A 23076-nucleotide genomic window follows, 5' to 3' on the forward strand; every position below is an offset into this window, starting at 1 on the left:
AGCTTTTGACAACTTACCAGGTGTCATCATCAGAGGAAAATAATTAGACATACAGAAATCAAAAGTAACATATAGCAAATGAGGGGGTGGATCGATGGGGTGGGGTTCAGAGGGTGTTGGTCATAATTTCTTTTTTTTTTTTATTATTTAGGTGTCCTTCTTTTTTAGCCTGCATATGTTGGGTTCATGTCAAAATGTCTGTCAATGGCATCACCCTATGAAGCATGTCAAGGGCTTTCACAGTATAAATCTGAATGCAAGGTCGACACAGCAGTGCAAAAGACTTCATTTTTTCATATTAGGTTATCTATTCACCATAATAGTAGAAACAAGCAAAATATAGCAGAAATAAATTTAACCCTTGACACTTAAAATCAAGGCAGAAGTTAAGAACTTAGGTGTGATCATGGACTCTAATCTCAAATTTAAATCACACATTTTCTATATTACTAGGACTGCATTTTTTCACTTAAGAAAAACTGCAAAAGTTAGAACTCTTATAACATTGCAAAATGCTGAAAAATACATTCACACATTTGTTTTTAGCTGAGTAGACTACTGTAATGCACTCCTTACAGGACTACCTAAGAAAGAGATCACCCAGATGCAGTTAGTTGAAAATGCAGCTACTAAAATGTTGACCAGCAAAAGAAAATCTGAGCACATCTCAGCAGTTTTAGCATTGCTACATGGCTTACCTTTAGAATAGATTTTAAATATTCATCCATCCATTATCCAACCCGCTATATCCCAACTACAGGGTCACGGGGGTCTACTGGAGCCAATCCCAGCCAACACTGGGCGCAAGGCAGGAAACAAACCCCGGGCAGGGCGCCAGTCCAGCGCAGGATTTTAAATATAAAGCTCTGAATAATCTTGCTCCCTCATATATTTTGGAGTGCCTGTCCCCTAACATTCCCAGTCATAACCACAGATCGTCTAACACTGGTTTGCTTACTGTACCGAGAGCTAGGTATAAAAGAAGTGGTGACGTGGCCTTTTGCTGTTATGCACCAAAAATATGGAATCATTCATCAATAGAAATGCACCAGGCTAATACCATTGAGGCAGCACGCAGCCTCGCAGTAAGAAGACCTGGGTTCGCTTACTGGGTCCTCCCTGCGTGGAGTTGGCATGTTCTCCCCGTGTCTGCGTGGGTTTCCTCCCACAGTCCAAAGATATGCAGGTCAGGTGCATTGGTGATCCTCAATTGTCCCTGGTGTGTGTGTGCTCTGCAGTGGGCTGGTGCCCTGCCCGAGGTCTGTTCCTGCCTTGCACCCTGTGCTGGCTGGGATTAGCTCCAGCAGATCCCGGTGACCCTGTGTTAGGATATAGCTGGTTGGAGAATGACTGACTGACTAATACCATTGATCAATTTAGAAAACTACTAAGAGCCCATGTTTTCAATTTGGCCATTTCTTAATTCATTTTTGTTCTGTGCATCGAAATTTCCTTGATTTCATAGATGCGCTCTCCCTATTTTTCTCTGTTTTCTTTTCCAGTCCATCCTGCCACCATCACCTTATGAAATGAAAGCGCAAGATCAAGTGCATCAAATTGTCTAACATGAGGATTAGAAATAATAAGAATTACTTTAGCACCTGCCCAGCCCATCTATAGGCCTGGAACCCCTGCAGATTTTTTTATTCTCCAGTATCTCGCTCCTGGAGGTTTGTTTTTCTATCCTCTCTGGCAATCTGATTATAGGATCGGACTTATCTTAATGGACTTAAAAAACTTATCTTCAAACTAGGATTCTACTACTTGTATATCTGTATTGTGTAAGTAAGCGCATAGTGATTCTTTATAAATTAATGTTCATAAATTATTTATTTTGTTATATATAACTATGTATTTCTAACTTGACATTTTGTTTTTTCTTTTATATTGTGTAAAGCACTTTGAGCTACATTCCTTGTACAAAAATGTGCTATAGAAATAAAAATGTCGTTGTTGTGGGATCACAGAGCACATTTACATGTTATTCTCTCCTACTGTTGCCTTTATTCACTTTCTTCAGTACCTAACAATATAGGAAGCAATTAAGTTCATTCAAAATTCAGTGCATCACTGTGGTATGTGCATTCAGTAAACTGCAATGCAATCATAACTTGCTTATGAAATATTATACTTTCGTATGCAATATAGTATAGAAGTAAAGGACTGTGATGCAGTTTGCATATTTGTAGCTAGAAAACTGCAAGGGAGAAGATTAGTCATGTATCGTAAAATAGTTTTTTATTCCCAAGCTTTAACCCCTACCAGGAGTCAAAGGGGTAGGAGGAAAATGGTTAGACATACAGGAATCAATTTATTTTATACAGGCCCATTATTATCATTATGACATTACTTGCTATTCCATTATATATGCTACTATTAAAACCTATGGTTTTAAAAAAAGAATGCAAATAAAAACCAAGTTAAATATAAGGAGCTGATAACGTCTGGTGCAAGTGCAAACTGAGTTTTGGCAACACATTCTTTTGTTTTCACCATTAAAAGAATAGAGCTTCACCGTGATCACATTGGTGATCGAACTGGCCCAAGCAGTGCTCTTCAAACAAACACTGATCTAAGGATATAAAAGCAATGCTTGCCTAAGGTCGGAGGTTTCTAGTATTTGATGATCTTCTGTTTCTGTCTTGTTCCTGTTCTTGCATTCTGTATCCTGAACTTTGTCTTGCTGGCCCATGAAGCACTGTGTTGGCCTACCACTCAGTTGTTCTTTATTCAGAATTAGCTCTTGTTTGACTACGTGCTGAAGTGTCTTGTCTCCTTATTGTTTCTCGTTCTTCATCACTTAAGCACCCTCTGTGATTTACTTGACTGAGTAATGGTATATTTTTCTGTTATTGCTAATTTGTACTATGCTTAATTATATCAAACAGGTTTTAAAAGCAAGACAAGTTAAACAAAGGACATGCATGAGCCACAAAGGACGTGCATGAGGTCCGGACTCTTAACCGCTAACTCATCAGCAAAAGTTCACAAGCTGGGGCCCTCGCCTTGTAAGGAAGTTAAAGAGCTTGTTGATTGCTTCTGAACACCTGCAGAATGAATGGTCTATAAAAGCCACAGACAAGCTGAAACTGGAAGTTAAAAGAAACAGGCAGAGGCACAGGAAGAAAAGAGAGAGCGCTGCAGTGGGTCAGAGAGTTAGTGTGATACAGACCCCTGAGAAAGGGATAGATAGACAGCTGCAAGCCAGATGTAACTGCTTTTACTGCAAGGGATGGCCACCTAAGAAGGGAGAAGAGAGACTGAAAGCATTTGTTATGATGGACTGATGCTAGTAACATTTACCTGCTGCTGGAACTCAGCCATTCAAGCAATTTATCACAATTACTTGCTTCTGTTTTGGCATGACATGTTAGTGGATAAATAAGTGAGAACACCTGATCTGTTGTCTTCTTTATTGCTCTAGCCAAAAAATAAGATGGCTTTGTGGGGAGATGTATCCTAGGAGGTGTAGGGCCACATGATTGTAGTTAATTGGGTTCATGTACAGTAGTTCCAGAAGAAGGTTGTCATACTCCTGTGAGTCAAGTGATACCCTGCCGCAGACAAGGAATCCAGCAGTAGAGGACGAAGGAAGTGGATCACAGTAGCAGCCTAAGGACCGACTCAAGTTGAGCTATCAGACTTGGGAGGCATACTAACAGGTGCGAGATGTGGACTGTGACACAGAGGAACACGGAAGAGCAACGGCTGTGTACCATAGCCAGTAACTTGCATAGGAGTTGAGCTCCTTGTTACACAGAAAGAAGATTATGTTTTAGGGGTAAGGTCAACCTACACCTGCCAATGCAAAACACTGATGTTCAGCAGATGCCACTGCTCTTCTTCTTCCTGCCATTGTGGTGGTTAGATTATTCTGCAGAAAACACACAACCACAAGTTACTTTGCTGTCCTTCATGCACGTTTAACTTTGTGGTTGACATGTATTTGATGATCTTCTTGATTGTCGACATACATTTTTCTGTGTTGTTATTGCATTCTGTACCCTGCACATAATGCTCAGCAGATATCACTGCTCTACTTCTTCTTCCTATTATACTGATCTTTGTGCCATAAGCATTTTCTGTGATTTGCTTAATGTTAAACAGATGCCACGGCTCTTCTTTTTCTTTCTGCCATATCACTTGGTTTTTTGATCACTTTGCTCTAATAAACCCATGACGATAGGTTTAACTTTGCTGAGGTTGCCACTACCTAATTTTCTTTTTAAATTTACAGAACATATTAGGTGATAAGCTTTCGATTAAGACCGATATCACGTTTTTAGCCTCAGTAGTTCATAAGTAGTCACATGACAGATGGACAGACCATAGCATTTTTATTTACGGGGTGAGCAAAAGTAGGTTTACAGTAGTGAGAATGTGAAACACAGAGTTTATTCTTGTACTAGTATTTATTAAAAATTTATTTTATTTATTTGTTTTCTTCTTATTATTATTATTATTAAAATGCACTTGGGAATAGCAATAATAACCTGCATGTCTTTTTTCATACAAACAACTATAAATCTACTTTTGCCCAACCTTGAACAGTATATTGATATACAATCCTGCTGTTTGTTTTCATTATTATGTTATATAAGTCTATAGAAATAGAAGTTTTGGTCTCTTCCAGAAGACACTCTCAGAAACCCCCCTGTTTCCAGAAATTTCAAGCACAAAGGCATGAAGCTCCTAGTTAGACACTATTGATTGATTTATTATACCAAAAGAATGTTGAAGTTATAAAAATTATTATCATACCCTGGCACTTGGACCCCAACAACTACTGCCCTGCTCAACTCTGTGAGTTTTGAATTGTGGTCTTCTGTAACCTTACACTCTCCCAACTTCTGCAAGCTCTGACAGCACCTGGAGAAGATAATGGCTGGAGTAGTGGAAGCATCTCAGTTAATGAAGACAGAAAGAGAGAGAGAGAGACAGAGAATCCTAATGGCTGCTCCTGCTTCCATCCTGTTGAATTACATGTAGGGTGTCCCGGCAAAACCTGATATGGACTGTATGGTGAATGATTATCCAATACATGCCAAGTATAAAATTATCATTTGTGTTGTGGCTGTTTGTTGCTGTTGTTGTTATTTTGTCATCACTGTGGCTTTGAGGTGGTACTGTAAGCAGAACTCCCTTTCCACCTTGCAATTTTTAACAGTGAACCAGATCCATTCATTGAACCATTCAGTCCTTACTGGGCAAAAACAACAAACTTGAATTTATTTTAATGATATAAAATCGTGCACACCTCACAACTAGTAATTCACACCTAAGTCCCATCTTAGAAATAACTGCTTTCAAAACACCCTAACACATTCAAAATATGCACTTCAAGAAGTGATCACTGCAATTTCATATGGCAACAAATCACATTATATGATATCATCTACTGTTAAATTCTGCTCTGTACTTCTAAAATTTTAATTTTTATGCTGTATTGAGGATTTGTTCTGTTCTGTGTATTTTATTGTATTGACCCCCTTCCTTTTGACACCCACTGCACGTCCAGCCTACCTGGAAAGTCTCTCTTTGAACTGCCCTTCCCAAGGTTTCTTCCATTTTTTTTTTCCCTACAAGGGTTTTTTTTCTTTGGGAGTTTTTTCTTGTCTTCTTACAGAGTCAAGGCTGGGGGGCTGTCAAAAGGCAGGGCCTGTTAATGCCCATTGCAGCACTTGTTGTGTGATTTTGGGCTATACAAAAAATAAATTGTATTGTATTGTAACACATGGGCATCCATCACACCGGTGAAGGTGATGTTAGTATGTCTCTAAACATATGCCACATGAAAACATCTCTCTATTATAAAAAAATCTTGGTAGGCTTGGAAGGAGACAATACTTGATTTTCTCGTCCCGCAAGAGACATTTTACCATCACTTGAGACAAGGGAGTGAGACAAAAGGACAGCTGCTGTACAGGCTTTTAAATGATTGATGTGCAGCGCAACAAGCAGAACACGCAGCTCGGCAGCAAGACAACAGCTTATCCGACCACATCTCCTTAGTGTGCGTTCAGCCCCCCCTTCACAATGTGAGCGGCAGAGATGTGAAGTGGCTGGCACGTAGCGTGCCTGGGGGGGATATTGGCGAGTGAAGCGAGCAGGGGGCTAAGCTACATGAAAAAGAACACAAAGCATTGATCAGGAACATGTGATATACACCTCAATAGACACCATTTATTTACCATAATAGAGGCTCATATCGGATACTGATCATGGAGGTCCAGCTACAGGCTGACTGGCGAATAGCAGAAGAGAGAAGGAAGTAAGGTGCAAAATTTGTTGGACAGGCAAGCTGGGAGACAATAGCTTGCTTCTGTCTGAGCTCCTCATTACGATGCGCAGGTTCACAATGTACACCCTCATGCTATTTCTTACAGACAGAGGAGGAATCCACAAAACAAGACAATATCTGGCCTGCAGCTTACTGGTGGGTATGAAGCCAAAAGTCATGGCTGTTGGCTGTCACTGTGTTAATCCCTCTAGTGTATGACAGCCTGCTGGTCAAAACTTCAGCATCAACTTCTGCTTTTGTGAAGGAGCAAGTCCAGCTTACTAGACACACGGAGACATTTTTAGTTTGTTAATCACATGAAAGCAGATATAAAAAGGCACAACATACATCCTGGGTTGCTAATCCCCTCCAGCTGCTGGGCACCACTCCAGAGATTAAATGGTCATTGCTATGCCGCTTTCTGAAGCCAGGCTCTGCATATGCACACACACACACACACACACATACACATACACACAGGTTCATGGCACCAAGGTGTAATGTTGGTATGAAAGAGGTGATATATTGGGGTTTGGTCTTATATTGACTTTGAGAAAGAGAAAAACAAAAACCAAGCAATAGTTTGGATGTTGTGACTCGCCATTCATTTGCTTTCCTTGCTAACTTTAAATATTTTAGCTGTGTGACCAATGTGTCAGCCCTAAAAACAGCTGTCTGTTCCATTAGGGTAGCCATGTGTACAATAACTTAGAGCATATGAAAGATGCAGGCAGAGCAGCCAGGGATGCCCATGAGGGACCAAGATGGTATGGCATTTAAGTTACTTCACCTCTGCCCCATCCACATCCAAATCAAACAACAAGTGTTTCCAAGGGGCTGCAAGAGCATCAGAGTTGTGACATCATTGCCCCTGCTGGAGGGACAAGCATAAGGCTCAGCGCCTTCTTGGTGCTATGAATATACAACAAGGCTAACACCTGCTAGGGGTGCTCTTAAGACCAAACTGATTTACAGCTCCTGCTTCATGGTGATTGAGAGTGAACCTCAGCCTTTGCTTCTCTATCCTGATGCAGCAGCTTAGCGCTTTTCTCTTCCCAAGTACAGTGGAGACCCCTACTGACTAACATTGTTCACTGTGGCTAGAGGAATGGACCCTTATGGTTTGATTTTAAAATTCTTTCATTGGTGTCTTTACCTTTTTCTGTAAACTCCATTAATTATTCTTTGCATACAATTTAGAAGTAGTTTTGGAAAAATGTTAATTAGGCCACCTTTAGGTGTCCTCTGCTGCAGCTGATACCTTCTCTGGAGCAGGTAGAGACTCAGTGTCACATCATATTGTCCCCTTTGTTCTTCTGCTTTCCTCATAATGTGTCTGAATGCCCCTTAAACTACCAATATTTTTCATTTTGAAAATTTGTTTGAAATATACAGTATATAAATCATGACAAAATGTTATGGCTGAGTAGCAAGTGTTACATTTTTTGCAGAGCTATCTATACATAAAAAAGGCAATAAGGAATAGTCAAGTCAAGTTGGCTGTTGTGGGCTGACGCCCTGCCCAGGGATTGTTTCCTGCCTTGCACCCTGTGTTGGCTGGGATTGGCTCCAGCAGACCCTGTGACCCTGTAGTTTGGGTATAGCGGGTTGGATAATAGATTGATGGAAATCAAGTTGGGGAGCACCCACTACACAACGGGATCCCGGTTGGCAACACCCCAGGCAGACCCACCCTCCGGAAATGACCCTCTATCTGCCGCTGCCAGGAGTTACGTGGGCGACCCCTTGGCCTGGTACAGCCACTCGGGTCCCCAACAATAAGGATCTTACGAGCTGGATCACCCTCTGGGAAACGCGCCACAAGGCCGTACTGCCGTAACTGACACTCCCTCACAATGCAGGTAATGTGCCTCATTCGGGACTCCATGAGTAACCTCTCATTCGACACAAAGTCAAACCAACGGTACCCAAGGATTTTCCGGAGAGACACAGTACCAAAGGAGAAATAGGAATAGTCTGTCCATAAAAATTCTTTGGAAGTGTTCACATTTTATTGTTATACAGCAAGGAAATACAGTGTATTTATTTTGTCTATTTTGAGGCTGATTAACAGTTAAAGGCTACTTAATATCAAAGTAAAAATGGATCTCTGCAAAATGGTCTCATTGAATTATAAATATAAAATACAAAATAACTGATCACATTAAGTATTTAATATGATGTCCCTAAGTAATCTCTGGTACTGCCAATTTGTTTTAGAAGTCACAAAACTATTTAATTGGAGATCACCTGCCTGAAGTCAAGGGTTTCAATTGATTGTAGTTCAAATGGCCCTTATCTGGAAGGACCAACTTGTTTTAAGGCATCAGGTGTCCTAACCTACACAATGAAGACAAAAGGAACACTCCAAGCAACTCAGCGAAAAGGTAAAAGAGTCAGAGGATGGAAACAAGAAAATGCACAAGTCACTGAATATCCCTTGGAGTTCAGTTAAATCAGCCAGTAAGAAATGGGAAGAGTATGGTAAGAGCTGCAAATCTGCCTACAGCAGGCCATCCACAAAAACTGAGAGATCAGGTTAGAAGACAACTAATGTGGGAGGACACCAAAAAACCTTTGATAACTCTGAAGCTAGAGATTGGAGAGACTGTGCAGACCAGAACTGCTGCCCAGGTAGCTTCACTAGTTGCAGCTTTATGACAAAGTGACAAAGAGAATGCAACACAACCTTTTGGTTAGAGTTTGCCAGAAGGCACCTGAGTGACTCTGAAGTGAGCTTTTCGGCCATCAGACTACATGCCACGTTTGGAGTAATTCAAACACTGCACATTATGAAAAGCACACTATCCATACAGTAAGGCACAGTGGTGACAGCAGCATTGTGCTGTGGGGACTGTTTCTCTGCAGCTTGTCCTGGAAACTTTGTGAGCATATACGGAATGCAGCTAAATACTGGACAATCTTGGAGGAAATCCTGATGCAGTCTCCAAGAAACCTGCTCCTTAATCAAAGCTTTATTTCCAGCAAAATAATTCCCCCAAGCATAAAGCCAAAGCTACACAGGAATGACTTAATCCAATTTAGAATTTGAGAATTGTCTATTCGCTCATGAGCCCCATGTAATCTGACAGAGTTTGAGTAGTTTTGCAAAGGAAAATGAGGACAAATTGCTATTTTGAAATGTGCATCCAGTTAGGGGCAGTAGTATCTCAAACTGCTCCTTCTCATTTCCCTGCTGTCCCACTACAATATCCCTGTGTTATTATGTAAAGCAATGCCAGGAAATGTTGCCATGCTTTTTCCTGTCATTTGACATTGACATTGCTCCACTGAGGAGCCAGCTCCTCTTCTGTCATTATATAAAGCCCCAATGAGTGGCTATAGTGGCTCACCTAGCTCCCTCTTGATATTCTTAATCACTAACACTGCAGGGACAGTGGCTGCTATCCTGTCATTATGTACCGCCCAACTGATGCATGGCAATGGCTTTCAGTGGTCCCTCTTCCTTTCACTGCGTACCACCTCTCTGGAGTACAGCAGTGTGAGGTATTTAGCATAGACAGCCTAGATAGTTGAATCCATTTTTGCTAGACAGAAGATTCTATATTTTCAGGTTTTTCCAGATGGAACAAAGGCAGGTGAAGTGACTTGCTCAGAGTCACACAGTGGTGTCAGTAGTGGGATTTGAACCCGCAGCTTCAAGGTTTGATGTAATAAGCTTTAAAGGAAGTGAGTCAGCTCCATATAAGGTTTGCAATTGCCCGAGAACAACAGCAGAAGGTCAAAATTCAAATTTAGTTGGAATAGATGCAAGTAGTTAAGGATTTATGTGATGTCAGTGATACAGGTATGTCCCACTCTATCAGGAAAAAGCGAAAGACCTCAATGGTCTTCAACATACATTCTAATTCGTTTTGTCATACCACTAAAACAAATCCTGGACAACAGTGTGAGACACAAAATTCCCAGGATTATCCAACCATGAGAGTAAAACTGAAAAATGTAAAAATGCATCAGTACATTTCTGAAGAGTTGGTGGCTACAAATGGGTTAGAGTAGGCACTCAGCACAAGAATTCATATCTGACTGCCTGGCATGTACTCCAGCTGATGCCCACCAACTGTGGTGGGGAGCATCTTCAGGAGCAGCAACTTATCTCTGTGTGTTGACATGGTCCCTTGCTGCCCCTCTCCACCTCCCTATCCCGCATGCTCATCTTTCTGGGCTTCTCAACTACATGAATCAGACTGCACAATTAAGGAAATATGAACAGTTTGAATACAGCCTGACTGTGTGCGTGATTATGGAGTAGCACACTCCTTGAGTGCAGCTTGTCCTCACCAGGGCCCAGTTTCCTTTCAAGACAGAGTGAGATAAAGGGTAACAATTTTATTGCACTACTACTAAATGTTCTTCACTAGAAGCTTTTGTATGCTACCACGTTTCTATCATATAATAGTTAGTGAAAAATTCCAAAACTTCGAGAAACACATTTAGATTTTCATAGACCAGGGCAGTATCTGTCTGAAATTAACTCATTATTGTCTGACTCCATGAAAAGCCTGCAGGAATCTGTCTTAATAGGGATGTCTTTTGACATTATGCGAAATAGTTAGTTCAAAGACATGTTTAAAAAAATAACAGTTATGAACAGGCTACTGAAAAAGATAATTCCAAAATCACTGCATAATGTACTATGTGTCTCTTTCTGTGTTACATTAAAACAGAATCCAATAGATTGGCACATAATCACATAGAGCAGACAGCTTTCCTCCACCTTTCTAACCATTGTAACTCAGAGCTCTATGTTCTATTTGGGGGGTTTTATGAACACCACAAATTCTAGGAGGAGCAATTCATATTATAATCTGAACTTGTTTTTATTCAAATATTGTAAGAATAGGCTCTATGACTGATTAGAAGACTATGAGAGAGTCAGAAAAAAATTTAAGAAAAGACTAACATGTGCTGGGCTCAAAAAGTACAGCAGCCTGCAGAATCAGAAAGGGCTCTTTCCAACCGTGGATGTGGAAGCAATTCAGCATGTAACCCACTATAACATTTTCAAACCCACCTAATTCAGAGTTATGGAGAGAAAGACCCTATCCTGGAAGAAGCTGGTGCAAGGCAGGTACACAATCCTGCACCCCTTTGTGGATGTGGGAGAAAAATGGGAGAACCTGGAGTTAAACCTACTAGATATAGAGAGAACAAATAAACTCAACTTGAACAAAATCTGGGCTAGACATTCATGCTGGATCTGTGAGGAAGTACTGCACAATAATATAATATAATATAATATAATATAATATAATATAATATAATATAATATAATATAATATAATATAATATAATATCTTTTATTTCAATTGCAAGCTTAATTTATATGTGAGCGAAAAAGTACAACCCATGAAATGTTGTTTCTTTTTAACATATGTGGACATAATAAGATTTGATCTTCATTTAAACAGTATTTTTAGATAAAAGTAATATAACAATTATGCCATATTTACATTCTGTACTCGATTATATGATTTAAATAAACATAAATGGAAATTTTACATGTGGAAAAAGTAGCACACCCCTATATATATATCTCTCTCTCTATTATAATAAAAAAATTTTGTGAAGAGAGATGAGCCGTGACTTTCTCAGAGAGACACTCAGAGTTGTAGCTAAGGTTTTCAGCGCCCAGTTTTAAAAATGTATTTAAAATAATAGTATTTTAAGAAAAAAATTTCAAATAAGTCTCCGAAAATGATAACGCCACTTCGTGTTCCTTAAAATCTAAATCCGTCATTAGTTTTTGTATGAAAAAATTAGTTTTCCGCATTCAAAAATGATTTTAAAGAAAGTATATAGCAAATTATAAAGCAAAATAATTATATATTTATAAAAACTGCATTACTTACAATTTATTCGTCCGAAAATATGATGGGGAAACGTCTAGACTTTTGCAGCCATCTACTAGAATACTTCACCACAGCCCAATCAATTTTCTATCAAACACATAAACACAAATCACTTGGCACACAGAAATGGCGCTTGCAACAACTTAGACAATAATAAACTAATGCCTCATGTCAGTCGCGCGGCCTGTTTAATGACGTCAAAAATGTTTTTGGGTTGGAGTCAAGCATGTTAGAGTAGTGGAAGGGATAAATTATTGTCTGTTGGGTATATAGAATTAATACGTGCTTCGAAATCAGAAAGAGACAAAAAACATAGGAAAAAGATATCCTCATACTGATGGAGTATGCAAATGTTTTTTATTTACTTTTTAGAGCATTTAAGAATGGAAAACATTTCATTCTAAAATTTCGTAACATCAATTTGGCACCCCCTGGATGCTGCTCCCAGGGACAGATGTCCCCCCTTGCCCCCACCTAGCTACGCCACTGGAGACACTTTCATGTCCAGTGAGACGAGAATTTGTGCCAAGAGATTCCATGAGAATTGAAGGATTTGTTGTTTGGTAAAAGTGAAATCCTGCGAGAGAAAATTTCCACCCCTTTGAGACAAGACTTTATACAAAGAGATTTGGAAAAGTCCTGTCCACATCTAAAACATTTACAACCACGCACACAGTTCAATCATTTCTCATTTGTGTGAATCCTATTGTCAAACACAGTGTGTGTAGAGAGAAAGAAACGATATTCACTCACGGGCAGTTATACGTTGCGTTGTCACAATGTAATTGCAAAAACGGAATCAAAATTCAATGTGATATTAACGAAAAGGTAAAAGTGAAAAAGATCGAATATACAGTATGGACATAGGTGATATGACAGAAGTATGTACATATTGTATGGCTTTAAACTTTAAGTCAGAGACTTGTAGATTGTCTAATTCATGTTGTCATCAGGGAAAAGTAGTGTTGCTTCCCAATGAAGAGGGCTATCCACGAGAATTAAAAGTTTTGTTGTTTGGTGAAAGTGAAATCCATATGCAAGTGGCACAGACAAGAAGTTGCTGGCTTGTAGCACAGGCAGGGGAGTTGGCGAGCAAAGCCTCCTAGTATATATATATATATATATACATATATATATATATATATATATATATATATATATATATATATATATAGTAAAAGATAGCCTGGCCACAGACAGACACAACACCAACGTCCAAAACACACAAGTTTATTTTGCTTGCTATTTACAAGTTGCATCCCCACACTCACGCTTCCTCAGTCCTTTTTCTTTCTCCCTGGCTGCCTCCACTTCTCTTTCGCAAGCCTCATCTTTCTCTTCCCGACTCCAGCTCTCCAAAGGGAGTGAGGCGGCCCCTTCTATCATGCCCCGGATGTGCTCCAGGTGCTGATGATGGTCTTCCGGCAGCACCTCCTGGTGTTGTGGAAGTGCTGCCCTTGCACCCGGAAGCACTCCGGGCATACACAGTTCCTGGAGCGGCAGGACTTCCTGGTGTGGTGGAAGTGCCGTCCTCCAGGGCTCAGGAACCATCCAGGCCCTGGATGGAAATCGGGGGGCTGCCCTCTTGCGTCCAGGGAAAATATTGCCCCCTTCCCGGTCCTTCCTTGATCCAGGCATCCCGGTGGGGCAAGGTCCCTGGCCACCTGCCACTATATAAAACATTTGAATCAGGAACACCGAATCAGGTGCAAATGCTTAGAACATCATTAGGGAGGATCTTGACATTTAGTTTGGTTTGGTCTTTGTTGTTGAAGTGGGTACTATCATCATGCCTAGAATGAGAGAGCTTTCTGAGCCTTTAGAAAGAAGGTTGTAGTTACCTATGAGACTGGGAAGGGATTTAAAGTTCTTGATCCTCACCATCCCTAACTCCCCTTCATGTATCATATTAAGAACCTTGGTACAGAGTGTTGGGAAAATGGCAGCTCTTTTGCACCAAAAGATACAACCCTGACACACAGAAAGCTGGTTATGGTGTGAAAATAGTGCATCTCTCACTTGGAAATGCATTTACAAATAAAGAATCTTTAAAATAACAACTGCCAGGCCAGGCCAGTGCACTAAGTTCAGTCTGAAACAGAATGCAAAATGCTGAAAGATGACTCCAAGAACCACAGAATTTCATCATGGAATGTATAGGTAGCTTTTGCTACTGTTGATATTAAAGTGCACGAGTCTACCATTAGAAAGAAGGTGCACAAATTAGATCTACTGTATATGGGAGGTGTATTAGGATAAAATATTTACTGTCCACAAAGAACAACAGGGCCAGACTTAAGCAGGCAGTGACCATGACTTCTGGGACTATGTGCTCTAGACAGACAAAAATAGAGTTATTTGGCCACAGTACCTGAAGAAATGTTTGTTGAAGACCAAAGGCAGTATTTGGCCAGATGACCCTGAAACCAACTGTAAAGCATGGTGGTGGAAACGTTATGGTTTGGGGTTGCTTTTCTGTAACGGGGCAGAGCAGCTCTCCATTGTAGAATTCACAATTAATTCTTCATTGTTCCAAAGGGTCATTGAGGATAATGTGAGACTATCTGATACAAGACTGAAGCTCAGCCAAACGTGGATCTTGCAATATGACTCTAAACATACCAGAAAATTCACCAACAAAATGGCTGAAAAGAAAGAAATGTAGGCTTCTAGAATGGCCAAGTCATCTGAATCTGAATGATGCTGTGGGGGGATTTGACATGGGCAGCGTTTGGGAGGAGTAGGAAATCTTTCTCCCAGTCAATGTCAGAGACTGCTAGACAGTTACAGGAAACACCTACTTGAGGTTGTTCCTCTCAAAGGGGAAAATACTAGACATTAATATCAAAAGTGTACTTACTTTCTCTACAGAGGGAAACAGCATACTGTAACTGTTCATGTCTGTTAAACAAATTATTGCAAATTCAAATTTTCATAGTTTTTTTTAATTAAATCACCTTTATCTAAAGATAGTGTTTAAATAAAGATTACATCATCCCATGTACACATATGTTAAAAAAGAAAACAATATTTCATAGGGTGTTCTTACTTTTCAAATAACGGATATGTACACTAGCTGTGTTACTTGGTTTGACTGGGAAATTTTCTAAGTCAGTGGGCATCAGTTATAGTGCCATTGGTAACTGGATGTATTAGATGTACTACATAACTTAGTACTTTTCTGTATACAATTTTTGTATATATACAGTATATATATATAATATATATATTTATCAAGAAAAACATCTTTTCTTTACTCTTTTCTTAATACTGGTAGCGCTGCACATTCAACTAATGCAGATAACCACTACAAAAGGAAATGTTCAAATTAGTCTCCACTCTTTATTCAATACACCAGGACGCATCCACCAGGCACCATCGGTTTTTGGTGGTAGGGATTCTCAACCAACCCTTAATTTCAATAGGACGGTGCCATTACCAAAAGTTACAAACAAAAATTAAACACAACTGTTTGAAATCCAACATAAAAGAAATCATAATTAACAGTCAAATTTTAGGTCCATCGCCACAGAGCCTCCTGGAACATCAGTACTCTTCGTCTCAACAATATTCACACACATACCGTATGAGCGACTAAACATTTATGGAAAAATAAACAACAGCACTATAGATGTGATTAATTACTTGATAGCAATGGTTGTGAAACATTACAGCTTCTTGTGTTATCCACACATCCGCCTTTTTAGTTGAGAATATAACAAACATGACCTTGGGAAAGTGGAAAGTTTTTTGCTTGATTTTTAATATATGTGTGAAGGCTAAATGAAATTGGACCACAGTTTTATATTTGGTGTGACACTGTATAAACATTGTGACAACCAAAATTCAGGATATAAATGTACTTGAGTGTTATTATCACTCATGAAATTACAACCACCAAACCATTACAGGCACAGTGCACAGGACTCAACTGACCGACCGATAGTATTGACGACTGCTGCGTTCCACTTCTGTTTCAACTTGTCATGCGGCTTGACCGTTGGCAGGTGGAGAATATCAAAGCTGAGGGGACTGCAAGTTCTCTTAAAAGTTTGCCAACTCTGAGAGGCTGATTTGTGTCTTGTTCAAGCGGCTTCTGCGTTAATTTTTACAAACACTACACCATCCATTGCTTCTGATTATACTATAGGGTTAAGCAGATATGCAGAATAAGTCGGCACTCTTATGCACAGACTACTGTAGTACTTGGGCAATTTAGAGTCATCACATTACAGAAAATGCAGAGTCTTTAAATTTACACTTGACAGTATACAGTATGTAAGACAATACTATAGCCAGTTATGCACTTAAAACAGTAAATATAAATCCACATAAATTTGTTTAACAGATGCGATTTGGCTTTTTAGAAAAATGCTAATTAATCGTTGCAGCCTGGAAATTCCACACAGATATAACATGCTTGCACACCGACAGTCGCCAAATGAATTTAGCAGCAGCAACGCTAACCACTACACCACCCTTCCATTTTTACATTTACATGCCATTACAATTGTTAATGAATTCTAAGACAAAACATTTCTGAAAATGAATCCATTTTTAACCTGTTAATATAGTCGCTTTTGGGCTAGGCACTCCAAAGAAGCACTAATAGAGCATGTCCCAAGAAATACTGCAACACCTCAAACACAAGAGATGTGTTTAGATTTGGATCTGATCATCCGCACTCTCAAAATGATGTTTTATTGATGGCACTTCACTGGGCTGGGTGGTTCCTCACTGAACCATTGTTGAACAATTATTTGTTCATGTGGAGGGTTCTTTGCATATGATATCAGTTCTTTGCGATTTGAAAAAGTTTTCTAATATGCAGTCAAAACAGAAATCTTTAATGTACAGTACAGCAGGGCAATAGAGGTATAACAGATAAAGAAATAATAAAAAACAGATAATAAAAGGAACTTAGCCTGTGTTATTTTATGCAGCAAAACATTCCTTTTTGGTATTTCACAAATCGGTTATCATCTGTTCATGTCTATTTATCGATTCTTATACAGATCTAGATAAATACAGGTTCTTCCCTGAACCTTCACATATATGGTTCTATCAGGAGCCAAAAATGGTTACTCTAAACTGTCACTCTTACACCTTTATTTTCAAGAGTGCAGTTTACAAGAGGGCTAGTCATTGAGGGGTCTTAAGTTTGACTTTGAGGGGCACCATAAACAGGTTTTTGCCTTAATACACTTTTTTTTTCTTTTTTATGACACCTTACTCAGTTTACTAATGCCATCCTAGCCTGACGTTTGCCCCTTAGAACACTACTGTTTAAATCAGACTTTCCTCATCTGTCATTTCTACAGGGCATGTAAAATGACTGAGAGATTAAGTGAAACATGTCCAACGCTACATTACTTTGATTTGTTCTAAATATTTTTTTTTTTAATTTTGGACCAGAAAAGTACTATTGCAAATTACAGTGTTAACTTACTATTGTAAATTGTACTTCTAAGGCTATACTGTAAAAAATGTGGTCCTAATTTAATGATTAAATGACTGCCACTCATTTCACTGTTAAAAAAACGGTCAAGAGCATAGAACAGAATATGGTTTGCCTCAGTAAAACTAATGGAGTCAACAATTATAATTCTACTATGATTAAAATTTAATTGAACTGTTTCATTCTGCTTTTAATTTACATCTTAGTACAATATACTTACAATGCACAGTTTATGTACCTGTATGAGACTAACAATAATGTCTAACTATAACAAAATATGAAAAATGTTAACAAAGTTCTTATTTTGGCCGTTGGATATGATTCAGTAGATACAAAATTAAAATTCATGTTGTCCAGTGGAGAAGGAAACTTTGCTTTTCTGATATAAGGTGTGCTACAGATTCACCAGCACATCGAAAAAAGCAGCATACATCAGCTTCCATAACGATGGAAATATTTAGAACACAATGAACAATGATTTTGTTAACCATTCTTAAACTTTTCTTTTTCACAACGCACAAATTTGGGGGAAATAAAGAAGCATTTGCAGCTTTGCTGAAAAGTAGGCATTTCCTTATGCGAATATACTAACTTTATGAACATGTAGAATTCTGCACCATTATGAGTTTACTGCAATGCAACAGTTATTAATAAACTAATCTTGTCCATTGAATCAGTTAATGATATTGACAGCTAAATACTCATCACATGTACATTGTGTTGTATTTATCTGTTTATATCATTATTTTAACTGTTTAATTTTTTTTTATCCTTCCACCCTTTTATTTTCCATCACTTATCCAAAGCCACATCTCAGGCGCAAGAGTCTTAGCAGTGAAGCCCAAAGGTCCTTTTCTCTGGCCACACATGCCAACGCATACTGTGGGATCCCAAGGCTTCCCAGGCTATCTAGGAGATATTACTGTTTTTTAGTAATACAGTTTCTACTGTGAAAATATATGGTTAACATACTGTATTTTTACAGATTTTTTACGGTATATCAATTTCCATCAGCCTGCGTTCTGAAATCAATTCTGAAAAAAACATTAATTAAGTCACAGATTATAGAGGCACTTGTGGAACAAGTATACAACACTATTAGGTTTCCCATTTTATTTATTTGTTTCCCTCTATGTAGGAAATAAAGGTATTGAAGCGCGCATATTATGTGCTGAAGTGGGCAAATATATTGATTTATGAAAATGATACGATCTATGTCTACGAGCCCAATAAACACCAATCGAGCAGGTTTACCTATGCCGCCGAGTAAATACCTTTCTGCTGGATGTAGAAAAACTGTGTCCAAAACACTTGCATTTGCTCCTCTTTACCTAAAAGGCAGTCCTGTGCAGGGCAGGTCTCTCCGCACACTCAACTACAGCGCTGTTTGCTGTGCTTCACATGGCACTGAAGATTCAGCACACTTCCCATTAAGTTGTTGCTATCCCCGAGAGCTACTGTACCTTCATGCTGAGGATCTCCACGAGGTTTCCCCACAGCCCAAATGACCAACTCTACGTAAAGAACATTTGAGTTTACAGTTCAGTACTTCCAAACACACGTGTCTGAGAAATGGGCACACCTATACAGAAGTCTCAGCTGTGGACATGATTGTACAAGTGTGTCACGATCACGCAGGACTGACTTCTTTATGGACATGTGCTAGCATATCATTAAATAGTTCAGCTTCAAAGTAATCTTTTCAGGGCTTGACAGTTCGGTTCAGTCAGAATGTTAAAAGAAGAGATGATCAGACCAGGTACACAATGTGAGATAAGCTAAAAAACTTGCAAGTACATGAAAATGTTGCTGGACACTAACCAGAGGCCAGAAGCGTATGCTCCAGCCTCCTAGCTTTAATTCCAGGAGTTCACAGGAATGTTCACCAATAACAGCTAGGCACAGCATGTCTGGAACATCAGCAGCACTTCTGTTTGTGCTGCTTTCAGTCGCATACTATTGATTTCTGTTGTCATCAGCCTACTAATCTTAAAAAAAATAAAGAGAATCTGCCTCTTTGTACAGTTACCTAACACTAATCCTATGCCTACAGATTCAACCCACGTCTTACCTTTTGTGATCCAGATGTGGTGCGCTTGATGGAGGCACGCATAAATGAGCCGCTTGTCCGTCTGAAGGAGCCTGCAAACTTTCCACTTCTGCCTCCAACTCCCCTTCTGCCTGCCATACCCTCCATGAGAGCGGCGCTAAAGGAATATGGAAACCACCATTGCTCACATCAGCCTGGCCTCAAGATAATGGCAGAGAAAAAAGTGTTGGCACACAGCTGGCACTGTGCTTACTGAGCAGCCCCCGACAGAGTGAGAGATGATCTAGACGCTGACACATAGACCCCCTTTCCTCTGGCCGCCTCCTCTAATCAGGCTTAATGCCTGAGCTACGCTTTTTAATGGATGGAGATTTAATAAATGGTGATTGAAGGAAAATCTACTTTAGCGTGTTGCTGCCCCCGAGGTTTTTAAGCAGGCAGTGGCAAGCATGGGAAAGGCAGACGCAAATGATTTCAATATAGAAGAGAAAGAGGTACAGAACACAGAGAGAGACAGAGAGAGAGACAACAAATTGGGATAGAGCCCTAAATGACACCTTGACCACTGTAACACTGACTTTCATGACAAACCTTGAATCTAAGCACTTTAAAACTATGGCCTTATTGTTTCTGTGTTATTACAATCAGGGTATCGACAAGTGAAATGACAGTTAAGGGACAGAACACCACCAAGATTTGTAAAATTGTACAGAGTTTATAGAAAAGAAGCTGCCTGTACCTGAAATGATGACACTTTTTTATTTGGTTAATCTGGAACACAGCACAGACAAGGGTGAAGTTTTAGCATTTGGGAAGGACAGTGTGGCCTGCAGGGGGCGTACCAGCTCCCCAACCTGACACAGATAGATGCAGACACAAGTTTTTTCTCAGCACAAACATTTATTTACGGGAGGAAAAGTGTTTTCCACAGCAAAGTACAAAGTACAAATAAGCAACAGCACACAGCAATGCCTTTACGTATTCTCTCAGTCTCTGTACTTCCAGGTGAAGTGGAAGCCCAGTGAAGTAGGGCTGTGCATCCCCTGCAACACCTCCTGGCGGCACTCACTTAACCCAACAGGGCTGTATCGAACTCCAACACCCATTGAGCCCTGTGGGAATCTGCAGTGCTGTAGCAATCCAGGGGGGTAGCAATCTAGTGCTCCAGAGGAGGTAATACCCGGTGAAGGTTCTCTCGACAGGTCCTTCCAGTATATATAGCTGTCCTGGCCGTCCACCACAACAGATAGAGCACCTTTCAGTTACAGCACAGTTTAATCTTGTGAACATTAACAAGAACTTGCAGCACTTTCACTTGGAGATGAAAGCATTTCAGGAGTTGTTGTATTGCTTGTAACATTATTCATGTTGAAAGTCACATTTACTGACATTCAGTTTAGAATCTTCAGAAGTCAGCGCCTATTCTGGGACAACTGGTGGACACAAGGTAGGAACTATTCTTGGATTGGGCTTTGATCCATTACATTACTGATCACACTAGTGCATATACCTACATCTTTACTCATACTGAACCAGTTTATAATCAACAATGAACCTGGCCTGTATGTATTTGAGTAGTGGAAGGAAAACAGACACACACACAGGAAAAATGCAGATGGTGTTCAGGCCTGGATTCAAAACCAGGACTATGGAGTTGTGAAACTGCAGGGCTAACCACTACACTACATGCAGCTTTACCCTATCAATTAATTTCCACATTACAAAAAGCATATTTATTAATTAGCATCAGAATGTTTTTAATGAAGTAATTACTAAGACTACAGAACAAAAAAAAGTAAGACATTTACATAAATTATATATATATAGTATAGGTAAATCACAGAGAGACAGAGACATCATAGTGCCAGGCTAAAACATCATGCTGTAAGAATAGAAAAGAATTTAAATGCAGTAGGTAAAAGGTATTTCCTTAAATGTTATAGATAATTAGCACAGTAAAATGCTCATTTATTAAAACAGGCTTAATGGTACAATGATAATTCTGTCTGTTTGGAAAACACTGTGCATTTACGAGCCACTGTTCACCAGATATGCTAGCCCTTACATCCCTCTTTCTTTGTGTGTCTTGCTGCCTTTGTTCATTGGACATTCTTACAGCTGTCTTTTATTGTGGCTCTTGTTGCCTTTCTTCATTAGACTTACTAAACCTTACATCTGTCTTTCTTTGTGCTTCTTCTTTCCTCTGTTCATCGGATAATGCCACCCTCTTGCAGATGACAAAAAACATTACACCCATGTATAGACGCTGGACATTTAATTGCTTTAGAGCAGGGGTCTCCAACCTTTTTTCCCTTGAGAGCTACTTTTACAAAATGAAAATGGCCAAGAGCTACTCTTGTTTTCTAATGTTTATTCTCATAGCTGATTTCAACCTAACATAAGCTTGTTTTGCCTGAACATTTACCAAATGTTAGTGTCCACAACTTGCATATTGCAATAAAACATCAAAACAAAAAAATTTAGTTCACCTGCGAGTGCATTTTGTATGTCTGCATGAATTTTCTAGCGTATCTCAGATTATTGAATTAAAACACGAATGCTGTCAAAACAAAACAATGCAATTCCAAATACACAGTGTGATGGGCGGCCAGGGCCCATGCCCAGCTGGGTCACGCCCCTGCTGCATATGTTCCAGGGGAGCAACCATGGGCAGCTCAATACCTCCCCCGGGACACTTAGTGGCAGCCTCCCTGGCCGACGGTGACTCCCCAACCTCTCCATGGGAGATGGAGTCCTCCACAGCCTGGTTGGGAGCTGGGGTGGCTGCTAGAGGGTGCTACCTGGAATCAACAGCCCGGCTGGACGAGTCTTCAGCCCCACCCGGAAGGGCAATCGGGACCAGGTGGTCAAGCACCTGTAACACTTCCGGGTGGGCTATAAAAGGGGCCAGCCACCACCACTTGGGAGCCAAAATCGGGAGGACTTTGGCTCTACTAAGCTCCAGAAAGGCTGAGAATGCTGTTGAGACTTTAACTTCACATTATTTTGAAGGTTTACTAATATATAAAATCCAATGTCTGTCTATCTGTATGTCTGTCCATTTTAAAAAAGATAATTACTTTATGGAGTTAGATTGGGTTTTTTTCTATAATTTGCTTGAACATTCCGGTGGATTTTGCAGCTTCTCTCATTTTGCTATGTATCATAGTTCACTTGCGGTACCGATTTATTTGTGCGAATCTGAGAAACACGTAGTGAACCGAGGGGGTGGCTATCCTAACTCACTCGTCAGCTTCAGCTTCACTCCACTTAGCTAGTGAATGAGAGAACAACTAAATATTGATATTTAAAATAAAGTGTTACTTAGGCCTTAATGAGTTTGAGTCTGGATATTCTCTTAAGTGTATGCCACATTGAAAAGACAGACTGCAGTACAGACTGTGGATCGTGATAT

General features: G+C 39.7%; 1 protein-coding gene across 1 annotated transcript in view; it reads right to left on the bottom strand.

Annotated features, from left to right (window-relative positions):
• trpm1a (transient receptor potential cation channel, subfamily M, member 1a) overlaps positions 1–19808 on the bottom strand; it is a 131636-nt gene extending 111828 nt beyond the window's left edge. The window contains exon 1 of the mRNA XM_039771371.1: positions 19683–19808. Within this exon, the coding sequence (XP_039627305.1) occupies positions 19683–19808 (126 nt within the window). The remainder of the gene's footprint in view (positions 1–19682) is intronic.
• Between the last annotated feature and the right edge of the window lie 3268 nt (positions 19809–23076).

Source organism: Polypterus senegalus, chromosome 12 (genome assembly GCF_016835505.1).
Source record: "Polypterus senegalus isolate Bchr_013 chromosome 12, ASM1683550v1, whole genome shotgun sequence".
In the NCBI taxonomy this organism is placed as follows: domain Eukaryota; kingdom Metazoa; phylum Chordata; class Cladistia; order Polypteriformes; family Polypteridae; genus Polypterus; species Polypterus senegalus.